The sequence below is a fragment of the Penicillium expansum genome, assembly GCF_000769745.1.
Source record: "Penicillium expansum strain MD-8 chromosome Unknown contig190, whole genome shotgun sequence".
Taxonomy (NCBI): Eukaryota; Fungi; Ascomycota; class Eurotiomycetes; order Eurotiales; family Aspergillaceae; genus Penicillium; species Penicillium expansum.
Window position 1 is genome coordinate 331,934 of NW_015971406.1, and position 23,558 is coordinate 355,491.

Sequence of the window (23,558 nt, forward strand, 5' to 3'; positions counted from 1 at the left end):
TCTAATTTTTTCCTAAATCAGTTTAGGGCGCCTCCTGGAACATCAACTGGCTTGACGGGGACGATCGATGAGAAACACATACAAAATGGGCCCGGGGGAAAACTTTATTAGACTGGTCTTTGTATCCGCTGAGTACTCCGTACGGAGTACGGAGTACAACGTACACAGACGGAGTAATGAATCGACGTAGAGAGGTACCCCCCGCCAAGAGGTTACTGCCACTCAACAATTACAAAATCCTGAGAGCTACCTGGCAGAGCAACCTTGATTTGAAAATCATTACTTCGTATAGACCTTGAATGCTCTGATCAGAAGATCTGATCGTCTTACATGTGATAAGGCTCCAGGGGTATACATCTAACGTAGAGTTCACCCGTCTCCTTGGGATGAAACCCCATTATATTACATCCATATATTGTACTAACGTGGACTAGGACCTGAAATGTAGGGAGTAAGTACAATAACACCCTAGGCTAACGTGTAGAATTGGTATGAAATTTCCCAATTTGTCGATATTTCCCGAAAAAGAAAACAAAAGAATAAAAACCCAAAAAACTGAGATTTTCGTTCTCGAAGCTGATGTGGAGCATTAATCTGATTACTCAGCCCTGTTCCCTGCAGCCCTGAAGGGTTTGTTCCAACGTTCTTCATTTCTCTTCTTCCCATTCATCGCCAAAGACCAGGTCAATTTCCATAGTTTTTTTATCATAAAAAAATCCACTTTAACATGTCTTACTCTAACTAGAATGTTTGATCACACCACAAGAGTCAAGGTTCACAACCCCCCTGCTCGCAAATGACAGGCGGACCGGCAGTGTGGCAGTGCATGCAATGCTAGACGCTAAGTGGAGCGCACTAGTAAATCAGTGGGTCAATGTCCAACGACTCAGCATTGTCCGCTTTTTTTTTGTGGAGGCAAAAGAATGTTCTTAATGAATGTAGGGCCCGAATCCTCCGAACGGAACACAAGATCTCCTCGTATACTTCGTACTCCGTACCCATTTTTATGCACCATGAGATTGCAGATGTATTGTACAAATGTACACGCACCTGCCTGCAGTTCAGGATCCAAGAACCCCGTCAACAGGGGTGTTGTCGCATGCGCCCCCTTGCCCGGGAGATATTAAGCCTAAATGCCAAGAGTTTCCAAGATTTCCAAGAGTTCCAAGCCCCCCTCCGGTGTACAACATATATTATCACTGGTTGTAAAGCTGCACAAGACCATGGCTATCTTATACTTCATTCTCCCAAGGACTACGCGGGATTTACAGTGTACCCCTCTCTACCATTTTATCAACAAGTCCCAGTTCTAGAAAATCATAATCCATGGTTCCTCGAACGTGTTTCTTCTGCCGTTGTTCGAGCCGTTTCCTTGTCTCACCGAAAAGGTAGCCCCTGTTCGTCGGCACCTATCACCTTCTAGTGGCACTGAAATTCGTAAAAAAAATAATTATTCCATAGAACTTACTTGGTACTAGGATGAGGAGTGTGAAGATGGACAAAAGAAGCACAACGAGAACATTATATACCTCCTTCTAATGATGTGGACAACCCCATCATCCTCTGGGTCGCATTTGCCAGGCGTCCAATATACGAGAGATCCCCACCTATGAGGTTGACTGCACGGTCATTTTGCAATGTTCTGGTTGGCTTCCACGATCCCGTTAAATAATGTGAAGACTCCATATGGGGTAAAGCGCGTCACATAGATCAGCGGGTTCTTTGGAACTCTGGACCTCTTGGACTCCGGTCTACTCCGTAATCTGTTCTCATTCCCCGTTTTATGGAATACTGCGCCCAGATATCTTTTCTGGAAGCTATATGCTATATTGTACCCAGGTACTCCGTACTTCGTACCCATGGTTGAATATAATGCCTAGTGTATCGAACTAATTGAACTAATTGAAATAAATGAACTAAATGAACTAATATATTAGGCAAACTTACCGAGTCTGTTAACGCTAAGCCTTGTGCCCTAAAGACCCTAAAGAACCTGTTGTCATTCCAACGTGGCTTTTCCCACGCGAAGATCTTGAATCCAATTTCTTTTAAATATTTTGATTTAATTTTTTAATGAAAGAATATAATATTACCTCCGTACGGTCGTACGGAGTAAGTACATGCTATTAAATTCCTATTATTCATTATTCTAATTTTCTGGTATTATCCCTGATATTTTGCCCTGTAACTGGTATGTAACAGACGTGACCCATATACGAACAATACATACATATACGCCTTTCCACGTCACCCAAAGGCTTTAAGCCCGAGACCTGGCCTGGCTCGTCTGGTATGTTTCAATTTCCTCTTTTTTTTTTGCCTCTTTGCCTCTGATTAGTTGAACTTATTTCATCTCCCTTTCTTGAGGATGAGATCACCTTGCCCCCCTCTCTTTGCCTGAATTGGATCCAATCGCTTGCACCGCCCGAATTCCTACCCGATACCTCGATCTGGGCGCATTTCAATTCTCACCTTTTCTCTTTTGATTCGCTTTTTATTTGATCAGCTCCAGCTCCAGCTTCAGCTTCAGCCTTCAGCCTTTCCCTTTTGCCTTACACACTTTTTTTTCTTACCGGGCTTCAGCTAGTGGTGGGGTACCCCCATTTGCATAGAGTATGTGTACTCCTTTGTACTCGGATCTCTGGGCTTAATTGTACCTGTCTAACATTATTAGTTCCATTTTTTTCCTCTATATTTTTTTCCCCTCTATCCATTAAGAATGTGTGCATTTCCCTGAGTTACAGTGTGGCCAATTTCTATGGGACACAAACCCGGTTCTCCGTGTGTCACTTACGGGAAAACGTTTCATCTTATGAGGCGAATCGCCGAACAAGGGTCCCGAGGTAGGTCTTCTTCAGCCCTATTATCCCCCCCCCTCTACTACCCCGGTCTTTTATCATCAGGTCAAGTCCACTTTCAAATGACCTGACTCTCAAATTAGACTCACAAGACTTACACACTGCATGAAGTCCTCTATTAATATTTGTCGCCCTATAACTATTTGCCCTTCCACTCTTGAAGTAGGCAGAAGCTGGACCTTCTAAGAAACTCTTCATCGGAGTGAGGCTGGTTAACGGCCCGCTTATAAATCGGAGCTGGTTTCACGACCGACGTTTGCACTCAACTGGATTGGGTTATTGCTGGGATATTGAGATCTTGATTCGACCTGCTTGTCCCGATTTATATCAAGCTCGACCTAGTCTTCTGCCTTACTGGGGTCCTTACTGATCTCAGCCTGGGTTCATGTGAATGCGCACTAGCCATTGATTTCAATTTTGGCTCTATGTTCTGGTTCTAGAATGGACTTTCGATTTTCTAAGTCGCCGAGCTTCCATGATTTCAGAGAACACAGACGCCGTTCTTCCGAAAGATCTCATTACGCTATGCCCGAGCTGGCACTATCATCTCACGGCCCGTTACCTATAGCTTCACGAACTAGAACTACTATGAGCCCCGCCCCTCCACCACTTCCACCGCCAACCATAATTCCCGGTTTGGAGATGGGCCATGATCCCGGCTGGCAACACGGAAATCCACAAACTCCGACTTCTCTTCCACCAATTCACCCGAACTCAAGTTTGTTTGGAGGTCATCGACGGCCGGCACCCGCCTCACAGGGTGATCCAATGCAAATAGACGATTTAGTGGGGAGGCAGGGCCGAGTTCCCGTCTCGCGAAGCCCCGAAACTCAGATCCAGATCCAGCCACCTCTACCAGTTACAGACGGATTTCCAAATTCCATGTCGGTCATCTCGAATCCGGCGGGTCCAATGTAAGCGTACTTGATGCGCGAGGACTGCGAGAAACCTCTCGGTTTCGCAGTCCCGCGCGTTTTTATATCAGGTCGATCCTTGCTAACACATCTGACAGCTTGAGTGGCGAAAGAACCGAATTTTCCCTGCGAAGTGTCAAAGACTCGTCAAATGCTTACGATCAACACCTATTATCTAAAATTGGAAAGCCTCAAATAGCAAAACCTCCATCTCCAGGAGGATCTATCAGTCTCGGAACCGAAAACCGAAATTTGCTTTCTCCGCTCACTGTTCCCTCACGAAGCCCAAGCAATCTGCCATCGCCCGGGCCTTCAGAGGGGTCAACACTGGATGTGAAATGGCACAACAGCCCTCAGTCCGGCGGCGTTTCTCCCAGGACTAAGGTCAACTGGAGAGAGTATGTTGAAGGCCGAAGCCCAAGCGTGGAGAGCAATGCACCATCAACGGCACTGGATTACGACCAAGGATCTTTGCGGGATGTAAGCCGACGTCGTTATCGTGGAACAACGCCGCAGCGGGAAGATAGCATTAGTCTACCCAGCCGATCGAACCGTGGAAGCTATGACCAGGGCGTGTTTTCAGATATCGAGGGAGAGTTTTCGACTGACGAGCCGGCACCCCCGCAGCAATTCATTCTTCGAGAGCCCACTCCGCCATATCCGGATTCTAGACAGGGCATGAAACGACGGGCATCCTCACCTCCGCGTGAGCCGATGAGTGACGATAGACATGCATTGCACGTCGCTACAAGCAACGGAGACTTGTCGCAGCGAAGACTCGGTGGTCATCCGTTTACCAACACATTATCGGTCAACCCTAACTACCCCATGAGTCAACGAACCCTCTCTGCCGCCTCATCTTTAAGCATCCGGACCTCGGGCTCGTATTCGTCTACGTTGTCTATTGGAGGTAGCAGTATGACCAGTCTTTCTCCGTACGACCGGCCATCCCCAGGTGGTTTTTCACCAAGCTCCGATCTCGATACTTTCCACGAAAAATCAATTCTCAACCCCAGTTCTCCTGCGGCGCTATCTCAGGTTACTCTTCCAAGACTCCCAGGGCCTGCGTCTTTAGAACCGCCCGCGACGGACGCCACTGGAAAGATGTCCGTGCCGACAACTATTATGAATATGCCAAAGCCGGCCGCGCCGAAGATCGGCGGGCTATTCATCTGCGATTGTTGTCCAAAGAAACCGAAAAAATTCGACAACCCAGATGGCCTACGGTGAGCTGACGTCGAAATGTCTTCATTATATAAGCCGTACTAATTTTAAAATAGTGCACATGAGATGGAGAAACAGTACGCATGCGCCTACTGCAACCACCGCTTCAAGAACAAGAACGAAGCCGAGCGTCACCAAAACTCCCTCCACCTCCGACGCCATTCCTGGTCCTGCGCCGCGCTCCTGAGTTTCCAAGCAGCATTCCACCCCTCAGGCGCACAGTCCTGTCAAACAAATGCCGGAGCTACCCACGACACATGCGGCTACTGCGGGGAGGAATTCGCGAATTTCCCTCAGGCAGACTGGGATCGACGGTTCGAGCACTTGACTACCGTGCACAAATTCGGCGAGTGCAATAATTCTAAGAAATTCTTCCGCGCAGACCACTTCCGACAGCATCTAAAGCATAGCCATGCTGGCACCAGTGGAAAGTGGACTAATATTTTGGAAAATGCTTGCATGAAAGAAGAGCAGCCACCGGAGCGTCGCGAGCCGAGGGGACCTAAGGATAAAACTGCTTCTGGACCCCAGACTGGGGGGTCTTTGACGTCTAATGCCATATCGGAAGTTCTTAGCGAGCAATGACAATCAATACGTCGTGTCTCCCTTGATCGCGGATATATTCTGCCTTGTAGCGCCTAGCTACAAGACGGTTCCCGGCAAGCGGCTCTGTGCTGTTAATTGCATTCCTCGTTAGTTCATACTCCGGGGTGTTGGATGGTATCTTCTCTGTTGGAAAACCGAGACTCTAAACTCATTCGCATCTATCGATGGGTGAAAAATGAGAATCTTACATCTCCATCACATACCTGTTATAAGAAGACAGCATCACCTCAACATCGCTCAACCAACACTCTCACTCTCACCACACCCCGGAATATTTCATCATCTCTCACAAACAAAAACACCAAAAATACAAAAACTTCTCAAATTCATACTAGAAAAAGGCAAAGTGAAAACAAGACACTTACCAAAAAGCCAGCTAAGACACAAAAAAAGCCTGGAATCACGACCCGAAACGAACATTTTTTGAAATTTTTCCTTTTCCACGGAAGGAGAAGGGGGGCAAAGGGAGTTATAGTCGGGAACTGGATTTTTTTCAGTTGGATCAAAACCTCTGTGTATACCCTTGCATTGAAATAGCCTGGGAGGATTCATATCATTCTCATCTCATTTTTACATGGAGTCGGTTTCATGATTGGTTCGTCAACTGGGTGGACTGGAATACTGGAATACTGGATGGAATCATTTGCGGTTTGTGTCTATTTTGGTTTTTTTTTTTTGTTCTTCTATGCTCTTATATATATATTCCCCGCCCGTTTTATACATACTTTTGGATGGAACTGTGAGGCGAATGGAGGGGCGTTGTATATAGATTCTTTCCTCTTTGCATGGTAGCCTTTACAAAATATATGGCTTTTAGCCTCTTATCATTCTTATATCTTTCCAAGCTCTGCTAGTAGATTTCTCAGTATTGATTACTATTTGATATACAGAAACACAGAGTAATGTTCAACTAGAAAACGGCACAAGAAAATTTCAAACACGAAACCCCGAAACGATCTAAATCTAATAAGAAAAATGCCTGGCCCAACTCGGAAATCAAAAGAAACCACCCAACCAATTCCCATCTACTCAGTAACACTATCCTTAATACTCCGCAAGGCACTCGTCTTATGCGCAGGATCAATAGCAGCAGCATTCTGCGCCCGACGACGGGCATCAGCCCAAAGCATGAACTCTCCATACCCCTTCGGCATAACCTGCACATCCTTCTCAACAAGGAAAGTGTAGTTAAACATACCCGTGGACTTCTTCGTACCGTGCTCGACATCCCGAACCTTGGAGTCAACACGCACCTGCACCTTAGTGTACTTGGTACTATCACCCTCTCGCTCCTCGGGCTCCGTGTATGAGACCGTCGCGCGCAGGTACAGCACGCTGCCTACGGGGACTGGGTTCTCGAAGGTACTGGGATCGAGGGCGACGAAGTTTGGTCGGGCGTGTGCGAAGGATGCGGCGCAGCAGAAGGCTAGCTCGAAGGTCTGTTTTAGTAGGAAGCCACCGAAGATCATGAAATTGTGGCGGTTGCGGTATTGCGGTTGCATGATCATGGCGGATTTGAGGACGGTGTCGCTCATGAAAGCCTGGTTTGCGGGGCGTGTGGCTGCGTTTTGGGGATCTGGAGGAGGTTAGTATTGAATCTAGCGGATGTAGTGGGTAAAAGGGTTCCTGGGGCTTACTCAGGTAGGACATCTCCTTTGTCCACATTGAGTGGATCAGGTTGCTCTCTTCGTCATCGGGAGATTTCTCCAAGAGACTGCGTGTGCGATGGGCCTTTTTGGCTTTGTAATTTGCTTCGCCCTTTTGGAAGAGGCGCTTTTCCTCTTCTGTTTCAACGATAAGAGGAGCCACTGGGACAGGCCTAGTCATGTGATGTTAGTTTGAGTGTATTGCTCGATAAATGGGAGGAACATACGTCTTGGTAGCTGGGTCCAGTGAGACCATTGTGAAAGCACAAGTGATCAGGACATCTTCAGGCTTCGCCTCCTGTCCCTCCGGGCGGGCCTTGGTGACCTGAAGTGAAATTTCCATACTTGATCGACCTGTCGCATAGGTACATTGGCCGCTGAGCTCAAGGTCACAAATTTCCATCAGCGGGTTCTCAATGGTGATTCGGTCACACGCCGCAGTGACAGTGGATACACCGTCACCCGTGTGACGGTAGGCAACGATGCCAGCTAGGGCATCGAGGTCCATTAGAAGTGAGCCCAATCTAGTCGGAATGATCAGTCAAATGCTCCTTTGATAGGTAGGGTATTAAAGACGTACCTAATATGCCCGGAGGCATTGAGATAAGAATCTAAAAGCCATTTGTCTTGGGCCAAAGGCAAAATCTACCGGCCAGTTAATGTCAACATACTGATTTTGACCTCACGAAATCTGAAACAATATACGTACAGCACTGTAATAGCTATCCGACATCTTCTTTGGTGAGATATCGCGCTTGACGCTTTGCCCAGCATTTACCTGCGGGCCAGCCTTCTCAGCCTCGCGACTCTGTGTCAATGCATCGATCCATGGCGTCTTGACACGCATGGGCATCCACGTGTGCCGGGAGTCTGCCTGAGACGGCGTGGAGTGAAAGTCCTGAGTGTTGATAAAGGATGGCTGAGCTGCGACTGCGGCTCGCGCGGGCAGCGCAGCCAAAGATTTTGAGCGAGCAAGCGCTGATCTTCTACTGAGGCCAAGCATTTTGATGTCAAGGAACAGTGAAGCAAAAATGAGATACAGGCGTAGCCGCGTAGATATGCCGGTAGATTGTACTCCGTACTAAAAATGACGATGTCCCGAGGACCCGATGTATACCGACAGCCGTAGGGGCCAAGAGAGATCTAATTGCACAGTGGCTTGGCAGAAAGTGACCGCCCTAGTCACTAGACTTTCATAATCAATTTCCTGGCAATTTCCTTAGTTCACTTAGATTTATTTGAATTGAAGTTGGTGCTAGGAACTAATTCTCTTGGCAAAATGCACTAAATCTACATATTCTATTGTATTGAAGTGGGAACTCATAAGGCTATATGTTGTGTCTGCTATGGCCACTGTACTTTGCCGTAAGGTCTACCCGATCTGGTTAGCCCCCGGGGATTCTCGGCCCGGAGACGAAAAGCGATGTCATCACTTCCGATTGGGGGGCCCAGGGGTTGTTATGTTTTGAGTGGATGCTGTGTGTATGTTGTAGCTAGGGTGACCTCCAACGCAAAGTGTAGCGTACAAATACTTGAAATTAGAGAGTCACAATCCGGCGACTCGACTCCGGAGTCATTAAAGCTGCGGTAAAACGAACCCCCTGTTAGCATACATATATATATAAGCATACTACGAATCGTCCTTATGGGTTTTGCAGCTTTGAAGGAGGGTTCCTTTTGTATTGTGCTAGATGGGGTCTTACGAGCTTTCAAGGTTGAAGTTCAATACGCTCAACTGCAAGCTACTTTTTTGTTTCACTTCCTTGTATAAAGGGAGAAGGAGATACACGCCATAGCTTTTGTATTGGAGTTTATTTAAGCCTAACCTGATGTACTCCGATAGCCAAACAACGTCAGAATGAAGTCATTCATAATCTATTTATAACATTCACTTAAAAGGCAACTAGCTCCTGTATTATTGTATCAATTCAAATTACTATATTGATTGGAAGGACCTGGAATCAAAAGATCATCTTTTTATAACATGAGTGACCCAACCAACCCACATATCAAAGAGCGCACCACTCCTCAATGGGGCCTTTACCAGCGAGAGAACTTCTGGAAACAGAATGAAGGAACAACACCACTCTTCAATACTGGCAAGTCTTCACTTCACTTCTTCCAAACCTACAGAAACCCTAACTTCTACAGACCCCCAAAAAATGGAAGAAAGAGCCAAAGAGAAGCTGAGCGAGGGTGGCTGGTACATACTACCTCCCCATAACACCAGACCAGCGATATCCCAAGACACATAGACTAACCCCCGAGTCCCCCAAAGGTACTACGCCTCCTCAAATGCAGGAATGTCACACACACACCTCGCAAACCGACAAGCCTTCTACCGCCACCGACTTATCCCAAACCAACTAATCGACACCAACAACCGCTCAACAAGAACAACGATCTTCAACCACTCAGTATCTGCCCCAATCGGCTTCGCCCCAATCGGAATAAACAAAATCTACCATCCATCCGGCGAAGCCGCTGTCTCAAAAGTCGCCAACGAGCTCAACCTCCCCTACTGCCTCTCGACAGCGGGCAGCACCTCGATTGAAAAAGTTGCATCGGCAAATGGACCTAAAGGGACAAGGTTCTTCCAACTGTACATGCCACACGACGACGAGCTAACCATCTCACTCCTAAAACGGGCCTGGGAAAACGGGTTCGACGCACTGATTCTCACGACGGATACATGGCAGCTCGGCTGGCGACATGACGACGTCGCGACGTCGAATTATGCATTCTACCGCGGATTCGGCGCTGATCTTGGACTTTCGGACCCTGTTTTCCGGAAGAGATGTGCCGCAGACGGAATTGATCCCGATGTTGATGTTGTTTCTGCGTCGACGAAGTGGATTGATTCTGTTTGGCATGGACGGGCTTGGTCGTGGGAGAAGATTCCTTGGTTGATGGAGACTTGGAGGGGCATTAGTGGAGGACGGCCGTTTGTTATTAAGGGGATTCAGTCTGTTGGTGATGCGAGGAGGTGTGTTGAGCTTGGGGTTGAGGGGATTGTTGTGAGTAATCATGCTGGGAGGCAGGTTGATGGGGCTGTTGCTAGTCTTGATGCGCTTGAGAGGATTGTTGACGCTGTTGGGGAGAGGATTTATGTTATGTTTGATTCTGGGGTTAGGGGGGCGAGTGATGTTGTTAAGGCGTTGGCGTTGGGGGCGAGGTTTGTGTTTATTGGTCGACTTTGGATTTGGGGGTTGAGTATTCAGGGCGAGGATGGGGTTAGACATGTTATGAAGTCGTTGTTGGCGGACTTGGATATTTTGATGAGTGTTGCTGGGTACAATGGGGTTGAAGATTTCAATCGGGATATTCTTGGTCAGTATCGACTCTGTTGTGATGTGAGGATGGATGCTGATTTTGAGATGCAGAGTCGGATCCGAAGAATTATACGCTCATACCGCAGAAGACCTTGTGAATGGAAGATATTTCGGGGTGGATGCTTTGTTTAATTTCATCTACAGTATCCTCTACCTTGTACACAGGGACAGCTTGTTACTCTACAACTACTACGAGACTCCTACATGTATCTGGTGAATACCTAGGTGACTAGCTCTACAATGAACAGGGATGTGATTAAACTTCCCCCCTCCCCCCCCAAATGTATTCCGTGAGACTCGTCAAGTGACTATGGATCCCCAAAAGCTCAGTCACTCGTCAAAGAACTCGCACGAGAAAGCCCTGTTTGATTTGGGTGCGGGACTGCATGGGCCTCAACAACTTGGTGATGTTGATGTCTTCATGCATGGGGCACCCATGTGCTACGGGACCCTCACCCAACACTGTCTCGAGAGATGGTGGTCGAGAGGGATGGGGGGAGAGGAAGAGAAGAAGAGAAGGAAGGGGGGTGGGTGCCTTTTTATACTCTCAACAACACGTACCTTCCTACAGTTTGCACCTGCCTTTCACTCGCCTGACTCGCACCTTCTCTGTTTGTCAATGTCACATGTCACCCTCTCAATTGATATGGGCAGTTCCTATATGAAGGTGTGCATTTATTACACATGGTTACAGTTGGAAGCTTTTTATTAAGAGATTGTGGCATCTTGCCAATAATATTGTAGACTTTTGTCTATCTGAATGAAAATAATAGCAGGTCATGTCCAGTTCAAATGAAGGATACATGTTGGATGTTCAACACGAAACGAGTGATATATGCAGCTAGAAAAAAGCCGAATAGACAAGGTGGCGTCAACATATGCTAGTATGAGTGGGTGATCGTATGTGGACCCGGGTGTATTAACAGAAGTGAAGTGATGTGCGTGTACAATAATCGACAATGTGCACGGAAAAGACGTGGGTGACAAGTGAGTGTACAGTAATACAAAGAGCAGAAATATGATTGCTGCCAAATCAAAAAAAAGCCAAGAAGTGAAAGATGGGCTAAAATGCGGTTCAAATAGCAAATGCGCCAAGCATGACCGCGAACATAGACCAGCTAATGCCGCGGATGAGGTGGGTTGCAGAACTGTCGAAGATTGTGGCCGTTGCTGACGGGGTCGATGATGACGTGGCGTCAGCAGTAGACGCAGCGGTGCCAGTGACTGGCGGTGCAGTGAATGTCCCATTGCCCTGGGACGTGGATGAGGACGAAGAGGATGAGGTTGAAGATGAATTCGAGTTCGACTTTGAGGCCGAGGCCGAGGCCGAGGCAAGCGCGCCGAAACCGATCTGTCCATTGTCGAAATCGAACACAGTGTAAACGTTTTTCAAAAAGACATCGCCGACGAGCCAGTTTGCACCGTTGGATGCATAGCCGACAATGGTCGAAATGCAGTAGTCCGAACCTTCTGACTCGGTGTTTCCGACATAGTCCTTAGGGGAGACGTTATATTTGACACCAGAGAACTCGAACTCTATGGTAGCAGTGGAGTTACATGGGATCAGATAGTTGTTCGGGTTGGAAGGCTGTTGAGATGAATGAGGGACGAGAGCAAACAGGGTTTTGGCGTCCGCAGGAGGGATCAGGAGATATGTGGTTCCAGTGTCGATGGTAGCGGATTTTCCGGAAAATTTGCAACTTTTTCCATTCACATAAGCATCATCCACGGGGATGCTCCAGATTTTGTCGTTGGTCGCAGTGTATGAGATGGTGCCATCGAATTTGGTTGTATCGACACCACCAAAGTTGATTTCCCCATCCTTGTTATTGTCTGCTGAGCGAGAGAGACTGAAACCAACTAGGTTTGACTTGATGAGCTTTTTCTCAGCTACAAGATCCATGAAAGATGGCAAATTCCACCCTTCAGTACGCGACCGACCCAGGCCCAGGATCCCGTCGAATGGGTAACTCTGAAAAGTTTCCGAGGCATTGTTTGCTAAACCGAAAGTTTGCGAGACTTCAAGCCCTCCAATTGAGAGGATGTCTTTCCCCATCTTTCCGGAGACCTGACCACTGCCGTAAAAGAGGCTGAAAGTCGAACCGTCGGTGGTGTAGCTGGTTGATGCAGACTTGTCGAACTTGTGATGACGTGTGCAGACAGGCTCGGTGCATTTCGAGTCGAAAACCCAGGTATTGGGTGCTCCAGTGTCGATTGCCATCCACATTTCTTGCTTTTGAGAACCTACTTGGACGGGAGAGAAGTATGAATAATCCGTTCCGTCCTGGTCCAACGGTGCACTGTTTGCCAATGACGGTTCACGGGACTCGACGATCTTATAGCCATCGTCGCGGCGAACGGGCATTTTTTTCAGGTCAAGGGTCCATGGTTTTGTGTCGGCTGTGTTGGATGTATCGGTGCTGTCGGTACTCTCGTCGGATTTCGGTTCAATCAACGTCCATGGAACAAAGCGACGTTCGACTGTAGTTTCCGTGGAGAGTTTCATCCGCAATTCCCATGGATAAAAGGCGTGCACGCCCGAAATGCCAGCAATGAAGACCAAACATGATGAGAAATGCATGATCCCTGGGGGAGTTTAGGCCAAAAATGTAGAAGTCTGCATTTGATGAACCGATGCTGGATTCAATTGGAGGTCTCTCTATTCAGTATAACCGCTGTTTCGCTGTATGGTGGAGCTCAGGGATTGAGGGCTCGAGAAGTTGAAGGACTGAATTAAGCGATAGACTGAAGTTAAAGAGAAAAACGAACACAAAAGACAGGGAATTAAATAATGAATTGTAAAAGGTCAGGGAGGTTGGAGAGACTCAAAATGTGCCCGTGAAAGATGTGAGGGGGGTGTGGCGGACATGGTCTCCACCGTTAAAAAACCCCCCTGACGAGAAGTAGGCAAGAACACCAGTTGGCTCTAAACTACAATCGGCTTAGTTCCTCACGGCAGGGACTTATCCTCCACTTGTCTAACGCTCATTCTAGAACTGATCGGCTGCTTCAATGAAGCTAGTGGAGTCCAAGCTTAATGTTCTTCTACATCAAGGAATTTGAACGGGTCATCATAGAATATTGATCTTGAATCTGAATCCTTCGACTATTTTTATACCTACTATTGACCGTGATTGCTGCATAAAATCCGGGGGTGTGAATGTATGGATGGTCTAAGAGTAAACCACATATGTAACATGGAACTAAGCACTTAAACAGCTAGACATTAAAGTCCTTCATGGGAACACACAAGGACGAAAATAGAAGTCGAAAAAGATAATTGAAGTAAAATCTTCAAATCCACAAAATGCGACCGTACTTTGCATAAACACTATTCGGGGTATATGTTGTATAAGGTCTAGACTCGCTGGGGTTACGCCTCCACTTGGGTCGAGAACATCTGATCCTGATAGCCCTGACAAACCACTTTTCTTTTGGACACTTATATCTCCTTACAAGTCACCGTTCACTGCGGAGTAAACTATTATTGATTCAAATACGGAGTACACGTACTCCGTATATTTCGACCTGACTCAATTAATTGGAAAGTATAATAATGGGAGACCTAAACCGGACCTATCATGCAGATCACGAGTCAAGTGTGGAGACTGACTCTGAAATTGAATCGAACACATCCAGGACTTTCATAGCTACATCACAAAGCTGTGCAGATGTCGAGGCGAATGGTGGCTCTGTCTTCTCAAACCAGATAGTCCAGATAGTCTATCATGAACCGAGCCCAGTTATCGCAAAGCTAATACTCCACATACCACATGTACATTAACTAGTTAAATAAGTCAAAGTACAGATGTCATCCAAACCCTACAAGTCTAAAAAGCTCTTGCACTTCAATTTTGGAAAGTCACCGCGTTGAACGTTTTAATTCTCTGAACAAAAGCCCACTACAGTAGTCACATGTGTAACAATTATTAGTACCTCGGTATAGATCGAAGTTTGGATATTGTTGGCAATATCTCAATTCGATACAAAGGTCATGATATTAGCTATCCCTCCCTCGAAATTCATATGTTGGGGTGGGTGCATGGTTACTGTATGGATTTGGGTCGGCTAAATAGGCCTGCTGAGAAGGGGACCTACTCGCGACTGGCCATATGTATAGTAAAATAATAGTAAAATAATAAATAAGCCCGAAGAACCCAAAGTCCCTAAAATACGACGACCCAAGGAAGCAGCACATTGTATACCCAAGGCTACCTCGAAGTATATCGACGTCGACATAATTATGCCAAGGCATAGAACCAGTAGATCGATACAAATCCAGCCACAACCCCTTGCAGCTCAAACAACCATAGAGCACCAGCCACATATAGCCGGAACGCTCAAAGGCAAACGAGAGTCATTGAAAATAAAGAGGGACCAATGACGCACACACCTAGCAAAATCCCAAAATCCCAAACTCATCGATTGATAAATCAATCAGATAATAACCCCAGCTCTCCCCGAAATAGCCCGAGCGGGACTCCGACCTTCCCCACGAAACACCCGAACCACATCCATCCCACCGATTCACCGGAAACTGGAAATTACGGGTGAAAATAAAAACATACCTCGGAACCGCAGAGATTTCCCCGCGGTGCTGGAGACACGGAAGAAAGGAGAAAGGAGTGGGCTGATTCGATTCTGCAACATGCTGAATTCGGTATCCTAGCCCCGGTTCTTCAGAACATGAATAGGCCGACGTCATTGTTCCCGAGCGACACAGGACTAGCGCTGTCGGGATCGGAGAATATGCAACGAATATCAATTGGGGTTATTTAGACACCTGTCTCGGCATGGCACATGCGTCCGATGGGCCGTGGTGCATTCGTCGGCGAGAATCGACATAATGACTCACTTGTCTGGAGCTGCAGGTGATCTGGTGACCTGGTGACCTCGGGTTAACGGTGCACTGAGATTAATATTATTAACGGTGGAGAGGAGGAGTTCCGGAAGCCCAGGTGGATCTGCTTTCGTAGATCATGCCTGGTGGGTATCGGATTGAGTGCCTCGGCATAACGAAAATTGCGGTGTTTCGGGGATTTTTCTATCTTTTTCCATTAGTGAGGGCATTGAGTCACCTGTGGGAATGTATTGGTGGCAATTTAGTAGATTGCATAAGGTGTGCATAGAAGTGCTCACTGTGTGTCATGATTTGTTTTCACTTTGTATCTTCTTACTATGTCCCAGTAGTGTATCATAGACAGAAGTGAAACTGATAGAACGAACTTTCTAAAAGACGTTAATGGAAGAAACTGTTTGTTCAAATTGGAATGGATAGTAATGTTCAATTGAATTGGAACAACTCGACAGAGCTGTAGTGGAATAAGATGGATAGAAACCAATAAAAACAAAGCCACTGTTCGGCTGGTTGACACCATGGAGGAAGACATCCACTCCATGGGGAAGTATTACATCAAAACGCTAGTATCTCAAAACAGTAAACCCAAACAAGAAAAAGACAAGATAAAGCCTGAACAATGTGTCAAGCGACAGAAGAATTCGTTTCATCACAGACCCGTCAACGGGACTGAAAACAACAAGAATAGACCAGAGACAGGAATCAAAAAGACTCTACTTCCTCTGAGCGGTCTCCTTGGGTCCCATAACATCATCAAGGAAGCCAGCCCAAAGCTCACGTATGACACCAGGCTCAGAAGAACCATTTGACCTGCGCTGGATCTCCTCACCGACACGTGAGCGGCTGACGGCCTCGGTAAGTGAGAACGGGTCCAGATCGATGGCGTGGTTATCGACGACCTCGCTCATCGCGCTGGCGGGGACGTCAGTGCCGGTGCCGGACACAGCGTAGATCTGGGGCTTCATGGGTGGGGCGGTGGGTGTTTGACTCCATGGGATGGAGGGGAGCTCGGGAAGGACCGGGACTTGGATACCGCGTTGCAGAGGGGCGGCGTCGAGGTCGGCCATGCTAGGCATGTAGACGAAGTCGACGGTTGAGGAGTCGTTCAGGGCTTTGGTGGCGCGGGAGGTGTTGAATTGGCGGGAGGAAGAAGAGCTGGAGGGTGTTAGTTTTGGGTTTCTTTTTTTTTTTGAGGGTTTGAAATAGAGGCTTGGGTGGATGTATAGAATATAATGGAATGGAATGAGTGAGCGGGACATACTCTGAGAATGCATTGCCGTTGATTCTGCGCATGGCGATGCTGAAGGCGCGGGATTGGAGGACATCATGGTTGGAGAGAGTCTTCTCGCCGGTGTTGGCGGGTTGGGCGGACTGGACTCCGGTGATGTGAAGGCTGCGGCGAGCAGAGGGTGCCACGGGCTGTTGGGAGAGAGTGCGCAGAGCGCGGAGAGATGATGAACGGGGAGCAGTCATTGTGATGGTGTGAAGTGTATAAAGCTATAGCTTATTGAGATAGAGCTATGTTGGGAGGGTAGAGGCGGAGGTCTCCAAGTATAGTGGAAAAGGGGAAAGTGAGAAGTAAAGGAGTATGGAAATATGGGAACAGGACGATAGGGAGCTTTATACTCCGTAGAGCTGAGAATGGTTGGGGAGAGCTATGAGGCCACTTCTTGGCGGTCTGGACCCGTTATCGATAGTGTCGAACCAAAAAAAAAGTAGAGTACGTCAACACTGGGTATCAGTGAAAGTCTTCACAGATTGGGAAATTTAAAATGAGATTTCTAAAAGATAAGCTGTGGCAAGATGTATAAATCCCCTCTATATATACCTTTCACTCGTGGATGTGCTATGAATGTGCTGAGTTCAACAATTCTCCCGGACAGAGATCTACGGCGTAAGTACAAGGTACCCAGCGATCGGGACTGTAGGCTACCCCGTACCCACCAGAACAAGTGACAAGATGTATCCTCAGATGTACCCGGTACATCACTTCCCCCAGTACTTTGTACTTTGTACTTCTATCTTGTATATCTCACCCCTCTTCCCTCTTCCACCGACACTCCTGAAACTGGTGATCATTACGTCTTCTTTGGATGATCATCCAATGAAATAATCACCAACATAGATATCGGCCATTATTGGTGGTCTTCCTGCAGAATGGGGTAATCTGTCGAATAGTTACTCCGTAATCATGCTCATACTTTCCAAGGATGTACCACGTAGGACCCCCTCATTCAATTCTCCTAGGGGAAAGTGGAAAAAAACGGGGATCCGGTCGGAGATACCTGAAAAACGGTTCCATTTATGCATATCGACATCTAATCCCTTGATCGTGACTGGTTCCTACAATTCGCTCCCACCTTTCTCTCTCTCAACTGGTGAGTCGGTCTGCACCACACCCCGGAAGCACGCAAGCCATCAAACAAGAATGGACATCCAATTTTGGGAATACCGGGGTTAATCGCCGATCCTCAACTGTTGAGGAATCCCATGACCTGATAGTGGACCTCAATAGATTCTAAGAATAATATGAGTCAAGACGAAGCAAATTAGTGTTGGACTAGTCCTTTAATAAGTGGAGCGGTGAGACTCGGAGTTGCGTCCGCCTTCCGATTGATCTACACATTTTACCTATTCTCTGTGCTACTTTGTACACGGTATACACGATCATTCCATGTATGCATATCCCTGATCATCTAACTCCGTATTTTGTATGGTGCTACGTGTCCGTGTAAACATTGAGATTCATGCTTTTTGCAACCCCGCAATCGCTTATTGTACCCGGAACGTTCGGATCGAAGACATCGTGTTGAGATCAGCAGACCTTGTAGGTGGCTGTGCTTATATTGGTTTTGTGGCCAGGGGCTTCGGGGTATTCGATAGCTGTAAGGACCCGGCCTGGGCAAGCATCAAGAAATCTTGGCAAGAATCTGCTTAAAGTATTCCCCTTCATCCCTACAATGTTTTAGATCAGGTGGTCTTTGTTAGGTTGTACGGAGTACTTGGCAGGTACTAGTATATTGGTCGCTAATTACTGCTTTACCGGGGACAACTGTATAGCAAGCATAATATACATGCTGTACGGAGTATCATAAGCTCTTAAAAAGTTCATAGATCGTCACATCCCCGCACTACGCGATTGGTCGACCGACATTGCAATCCCAGTACAACATATTCATATGTTGTACTCAACTTCGCACGTTCAAAGTTTCGACCCAGGTCGCCGTCCTTTAGCTATGGCCCGAGCGTACGGGTGCTCGTGGGACGCTGGAACCAGGTGGTCGACATCCCCAGTGTGCACGAGATCAGGGGACGCCTCCGCCAGGGATGTGATACCAATATTCCGCATGGATGTTTCCAGTTCATCTTGCATGACTGCGAGAAACTTGAATCAGCAAATTATAAAAGCAGAATGTCAAGCCATCACTTACTGTCAATCAGATGCTCTACTCCTTCCTGGCCATAATTGGTAGCAAAAAGCATGCTCCGGCCCATGCCCACTGCCGTTGCGCCCAGACAAACCGCCTTCAGGATGTCAGTTCCACGCCGAATACCACTGTCCACATACACCTCCATATGATCAAAGACCTCCGGACAGCGCTTGTGAATCTCCAAGAGTGTGATAATCGACGGCGGACTGGTATCTAGGTTGCGACCGCCGTGGTTGCTGAGCAAGATACCATCAAGCCCCGCTTTCATGGCGAGCAGCGCATCATCCGCTGACATCACACCTTTCAAACACACCGGCTTGTGCGTGTGCTGTTTCACCCATTTCAAATCCTCCCACGTCAACCCGGGATCAATGAATCCAGCCATGACGCGACCGAGACCCCCACCTTTCTTGTCGTTATTCGCCTTCGATGGCGACATGGGCACTGACAAGTTCTCGTCTGCTTTGACGCGCTCGTCGGCTTCGCGCTTACCGGGCCACGCGGCATCTACGGTAACAAAAATGGCTTTAATGTTCGGATTGGCTGAACACTGGCGCAGCAGAGCGGCGGACTTTTCTCGGTCCCTGTTGACGTATAATTGGAAGAAGAAGTCGGCCGTGGGTGCTGCCGTACGTAGCTCCTCCATGGTGTAGGATGAGTTGTTTGAAATCTACCCACATCGTAAGCATAGTGATTAAGAATGGCAACACATGATTTAAGCTTACTCCTTGTATGATTCCTTTCTTTGCGCAGGCTCTGGCAATAGCACACTCTCCATCCGGGTGGATGAGCTTTGCCATTGCTGCTGGGCTCACGAATAGCGGGAGATTGTAACTCCCACCGAGAATATTTGTCCGGGCATCTACTGAACGGACGTTTCTCAACACTCGCGGCCGGAACCATATGCGGTCAAAGCATGACTTATTGGCGTTCCGTGTGATTAAATCTGTAGCCGCGCTGGAGTAGAAGGCCCAGGTCTTCTTACTGGCAGTTTTCGAAGCCACGACCTCAAAGTCGTGCGAGTTTATCAGTGTGTCCAACGGGGGTTTCTCATTTTCTAGTACCACCTTGGGACTCTGCCCCGGTGGTGATTTGGCCCACTCGGCGTCAATTGTAGACTCATCGAGGGTGCCCTTAAACTTTTCCGGGTTGAGATTGTTCTTCATTACGTTGGGTGCATGGACTTCTGAATAGGCTTTCGTTGCATCTCTGCCTGCATGTTTTAGGATAACTGTTCGCGACGTAGATTAGATATCGTCCTCGGCTGATGCATTTGTCGGTGACGTACTTGCAGATCCTCCAGGATGCTCTTCCAAAAAGTCGGTCACGTCCCACACCTGCTTGTCGATCACAACCCAGCAGTCTTCGGACGTTTTGTGCTCTGAGATCTGTTGAGCGGATAGAAGCTTTTGGTCTGGCATTGCTGTCACGCGGTATAAGTGGGGGTTCTTGGATTAGCTGGGAAAGAATTGAGGCTGATATTAAGCGACACCGGTCCTGTATGTGGAGCTAGGGAGGAGAATTAATGAGATAGATACGAAATTGAACTAGCCATCCACAGCAAGCTAAATACTCAGCAAGGATCTGGGGCGGGGATGGTCTTCGGCAATGCCCCCGGACTTACTCCGGACTGCGCGAGACAAAGCTTCCCGAGCTTCGTCTGAGCATACAGCTTCTAAGGCCGTTATACGGAAGTGCTGTATATGGAAACCACACTTATATGCGTGATGTGCTGGTCTTAGATAAAGTTGTCAGGAATCACCATCATCATGTTCTAGATTGTCTCATCAATGTTGAGTCTCGCGCAATCAACTCCACACGTGTTTGTCGTACAGAAATGTCAAAAGATGAATGCTGTTTTAAAGATAGCACAAGATGTTGGCTTTCAATCTGAGCTTACACAGACCTAGTCGGGTCTGGTCATCTAAACTCTGAAGTGTCTTGAATCGGCAAAGCACCGACTGGACTACGGATTTCACTCCGAGCGGGTCCCTGGTCCCTGGTCCCTGAGAGTCACTGCCATGATTCTCAGGCATCAGTGGACACCAGCCACAGCAAACGCCTCAGCCCTAGTGTGGCTGGACGTTTTCCGACCGTGAGTCAACACACATTTTGCTTGACAGAGGAAGCATTTCATCAACACAATAACAAGGTTTATTACTCTATTCATCTGATGCAAATCAACTCTGCCGTTGGCTGTGCTTTTAAACTTTTCCGCCGCAACATCAACTCGAGTGTGAGGTCGACAGGCATAGATAGACCTGTCTCGTTAGGTCTGTTTCGCGTCCAAATACGAGCTTATCAACTAGCCCAATAACGCAAAGGCTGGATGGTCCATGGAAAGATTGAGCTGACTCATTTCGTAGGTTTTCATAGGAGTCACAGCTTGGCTGGCCTGTCTTCTGTAAATCCCATAACTGCTGGAAATCCCAGAACAGTCTCCACAACTGGAAGACAACAGACTACATTAAAAATGGCTGAATCTAAACCCCTCCGATATGTTGATGTGGGTCCTATTTTCTTAAAAACACTCACCTTCAAAATGCTAGGCAACTCATAGCTAACTGCGAAATACTAGATTGGTATCAACTTGAGTGATCCCGTTTTCCGCGGTGAATATCACGGAAAGCAAGCACACGAAGACGATCTCGACGACGTTATCCAGCGTGCTCGTGATGTAGGCTGCTCAAAGTTCATGGTAACCGGCTCAGATCTTGTAGAATCGAAGCACGCTGTCCACGTCGCCAGCAAATACCGTAAGTTTCAACCTTGCCAGGACTTGCCCTTTTGTTACTACTAACGAGGCTCTGCAGCGGGCTTTTGTTATGCAACCGTTGGTGTGCATCCATGCCAAGCAAAACTCTTCGACGAATACCCAGAGGGTCCGTCAAAAATGCTGGAGGAGCTTCGCGCTCTAGCAATTGAATCCTCACAATCCGGCCACGCCGTCGCATTTGGCGAAATCGGCCTTGATTATGACCGATTGTTCCTGAGCCCCAAAGAGCCCCAGCTTAAATATTTTGAGGCCCAACTAGACCTGGCTGTTGAGATTCAGCTTCCTTTATTCCTCCACTCCAGAGCTGCAAGCGAGGACTTTGAGAGACTCCTTGCCCCAAGGCTTGCCAAGCTTCCCAAGCGGGGACTTGTGCACAGCTTCACGGGGACAATGGATGAAATGAACCGGATGATTGCGCTGGGTCTTGACGTCGGTGTTAACGGGTGCAGTATGAAGACCGAGGAGAATCTGGAGGTTGTCAAAGCTATTCCACTCGACCGACTTCAAATCGAAACTGATGGGCCATGGGTATGTACTTTGTTCTGAACTCTAGTCAGATCTTCGTGGCTAACTCTCTTCTAGTGTGAAATTCGTCCGTCTCATGCATCTGCAAAACACCTAGGCGGTGCACCGGATCTGCCGAAGGCTGTGAAGAAGGAGAAATGGCAGAAGGGGTGTATGGTGAAGGGCCGGAATGAGCCTGTCGCCATCGCTCGTGTTGCTCATGTTATTGCTAGCGTCAAGGGTATCACTGTAGAGGAAGTTTGTGAAGCGTAAGATGTTGATTCTTCCTGATGCTCGGCTCCATGCTAACTCATTTTTCTCTCCAGTGCTTGGAACAACTCTATTAGAATGTTTGGATTGGGCGAGGAGTCGCCTTGATTTTTTGGTATCGCCGCGGGTCGATGATAAGAACAATGCATGCGTGCTCTGTGGCACGCTATCAAAACATAGTTCAAACCTATCTTTGAATGTGAGCCATATTGGTTGCCCAGGTGCCGTAGAGGTATAAATAACTCGGACTTAACTTCTGTAGTATTTTTCATACGTCATTCCTGGCTGTCATTAGTTCTTTCCTCACTTTGCTCCCTTCACTCGGTCTTTCCTCATTCCTCATTTTACCCTATCGTGCCTTCTCGCCACAGCGTCATCTTCTTCAGGTACAGCCTTCCTTGTCCTTGTTGGATTTGTTATGGTCATTAGAGTTGGGCTTCCGCATCTTTTGAGACTATCTTCCTTCTCCGTTCTTCTAAGTCTATCTATCACAGCAAAGAAGGCCTTAATTTCTCATCCCTCTCATCAATAATGCATCTCACCAGCAGCATCCCTTATCCAAAATATTTCTAAACAACAATGAGAAACTCGGAACGTCGAAACCAGAAGACGAGGTCACCATCTCGAGCGTAGTGCCCTTGCTTGCGCAAGTTTTCTCGGCGTTCTTACATACATCTATACTTTCTCAATATTGTCACTAACATGAGAACACATCAGACTTGTCGATATGATGTCTACTAGATACGAAATGATGCTTATCTGATCATGGTACTAGCACTAGCATGCAGTGGGGCCTGGTCCCGAATATCACGGAGTACAGCAACAGCGAGTTAAGAAGGCACAGCGAATCGCTCTTAAAGGAGGAATATGTCGCTACCACGGTATGGGAAACGGTACCTATCCTAGTAGAGGCTCTTTGCCTACTGAAAAATTTATATAGTGGCAAGACTACGCTTACCCAAAGCCTGCCCCAGATAATCCCTCCTACAGTCACCATATCCGAAGCCATCGACTGCCAGCAGTTAGCCAGCTTTGTTTGGAAGCTTACAACTGCTTCCCTCATGCAGGCCCGGAGGTGTTTGTCTTTGTGCCTTGTATTTTAGGTTGCAACTGGCTATATTAGCAGCCTCACTTCCTCA

At 47.5% G+C, this 23,558-nt stretch overlaps 7 protein-coding genes across 7 annotated transcripts; 3 read left to right on the plus strand and 4 right to left on the minus strand.

Moving 5' to 3' along the window:
* Window positions 1–3,446: 3,446 nt before the first annotated feature.
* znfA (putative C2H2 finger domain protein) lies at window positions 3,447–5,581 on the plus strand (the record flags this gene model as incomplete). Its single annotated transcript, XM_016743045.1, has 3 exons — window positions 3,447–3,772; window positions 3,871–4,998; window positions 5,053–5,581. 3 exons carry the CDS (start codon window positions 3,447–3,449, stop codon window positions 5,579–5,581), a joined length of 1,983 nt encoding a protein of 660 aa, XP_016595767.1.
* Window positions 5,582–6,627: 1,046 nt separating this feature from the next.
* On the minus strand, window positions 6,628–8,251 carry PEX2_057720 (putative acyl-CoA thioester hydrolase; the record flags this gene model as incomplete). The annotated part of the gene is made up of 5 exons (XM_016743046.1): window positions 6,628–7,178; window positions 7,240–7,421; window positions 7,476–7,772; window positions 7,829–7,893; window positions 7,958–8,251. The coding sequence occupies 5 exons, from the start codon at window positions 8,249–8,251 to the stop codon at window positions 6,628–6,630; spliced, it is 1,389 nt and encodes a 462-aa protein (XP_016595768.1).
* A 1,159-nt stretch (window positions 8,252–9,410) lies between these two features.
* Window positions 9,411–10,678, plus strand: PEX2_057730 (uncharacterized protein; the record flags this gene model as incomplete). Its single annotated transcript, XM_016743047.1, has 3 exons — window positions 9,411–9,451; window positions 9,527–10,578; window positions 10,632–10,678. 3 exons carry the CDS (start codon window positions 9,411–9,413, stop codon window positions 10,676–10,678), a joined length of 1,140 nt encoding a protein of 379 aa, XP_016595769.1.
* A 977-nt stretch (window positions 10,679–11,655) lies between these two features.
* PEX2_057740 (pepsin-like aspartic protease) lies at window positions 11,656–13,161 on the minus strand (the record flags this gene model as incomplete). Its single annotated transcript, XM_016743048.1, has 1 exon — window positions 11,656–13,161. The coding sequence occupies one exon, from the start codon at window positions 13,159–13,161 to the stop codon at window positions 11,656–11,658; it is 1,506 nt and encodes a 501-aa protein (XP_016595770.1).
* Window positions 13,162–16,151: 2,990 nt separating this feature from the next.
* Window positions 16,152–16,911, minus strand: PEX2_057750 (uncharacterized protein; the record flags this gene model as incomplete). Its single annotated transcript, XM_016743049.1, has 2 exons — window positions 16,152–16,593; window positions 16,700–16,911. 2 exons carry the CDS (start codon window positions 16,909–16,911, stop codon window positions 16,152–16,154), a joined length of 654 nt encoding a protein of 217 aa, XP_016595771.1.
* A 1,729-nt stretch (window positions 16,912–18,640) lies between these two features.
* PEX2_057760 (FMN-dependent alpha-hydroxy acid dehydrogenase) lies at window positions 18,641–20,290 on the minus strand (the record flags this gene model as incomplete). The annotated part of the gene is made up of 4 exons (XM_016743050.1): window positions 18,641–18,813; window positions 18,870–19,539; window positions 19,595–20,100; window positions 20,158–20,290. 4 exons carry the CDS (start codon window positions 20,288–20,290, stop codon window positions 18,641–18,643), a joined length of 1,482 nt encoding a protein of 493 aa, XP_016595772.1.
* Window positions 20,291–21,342: 1,052 nt separating this feature from the next.
* Window positions 21,343–22,527, plus strand: PEX2_057770 (3'-5'-exodeoxyribonuclease; the record flags this gene model as incomplete). Its single annotated transcript, XM_016743051.1, has 5 exons — window positions 21,343–21,375; window positions 21,448–21,625; window positions 21,683–22,173; window positions 22,228–22,418; window positions 22,476–22,527. 5 exons carry the CDS (start codon window positions 21,343–21,345, stop codon window positions 22,525–22,527), a joined length of 945 nt encoding a protein of 314 aa, XP_016595773.1.
* Between the last annotated feature and the right edge of the window lie 1,031 nt (window positions 22,528–23,558).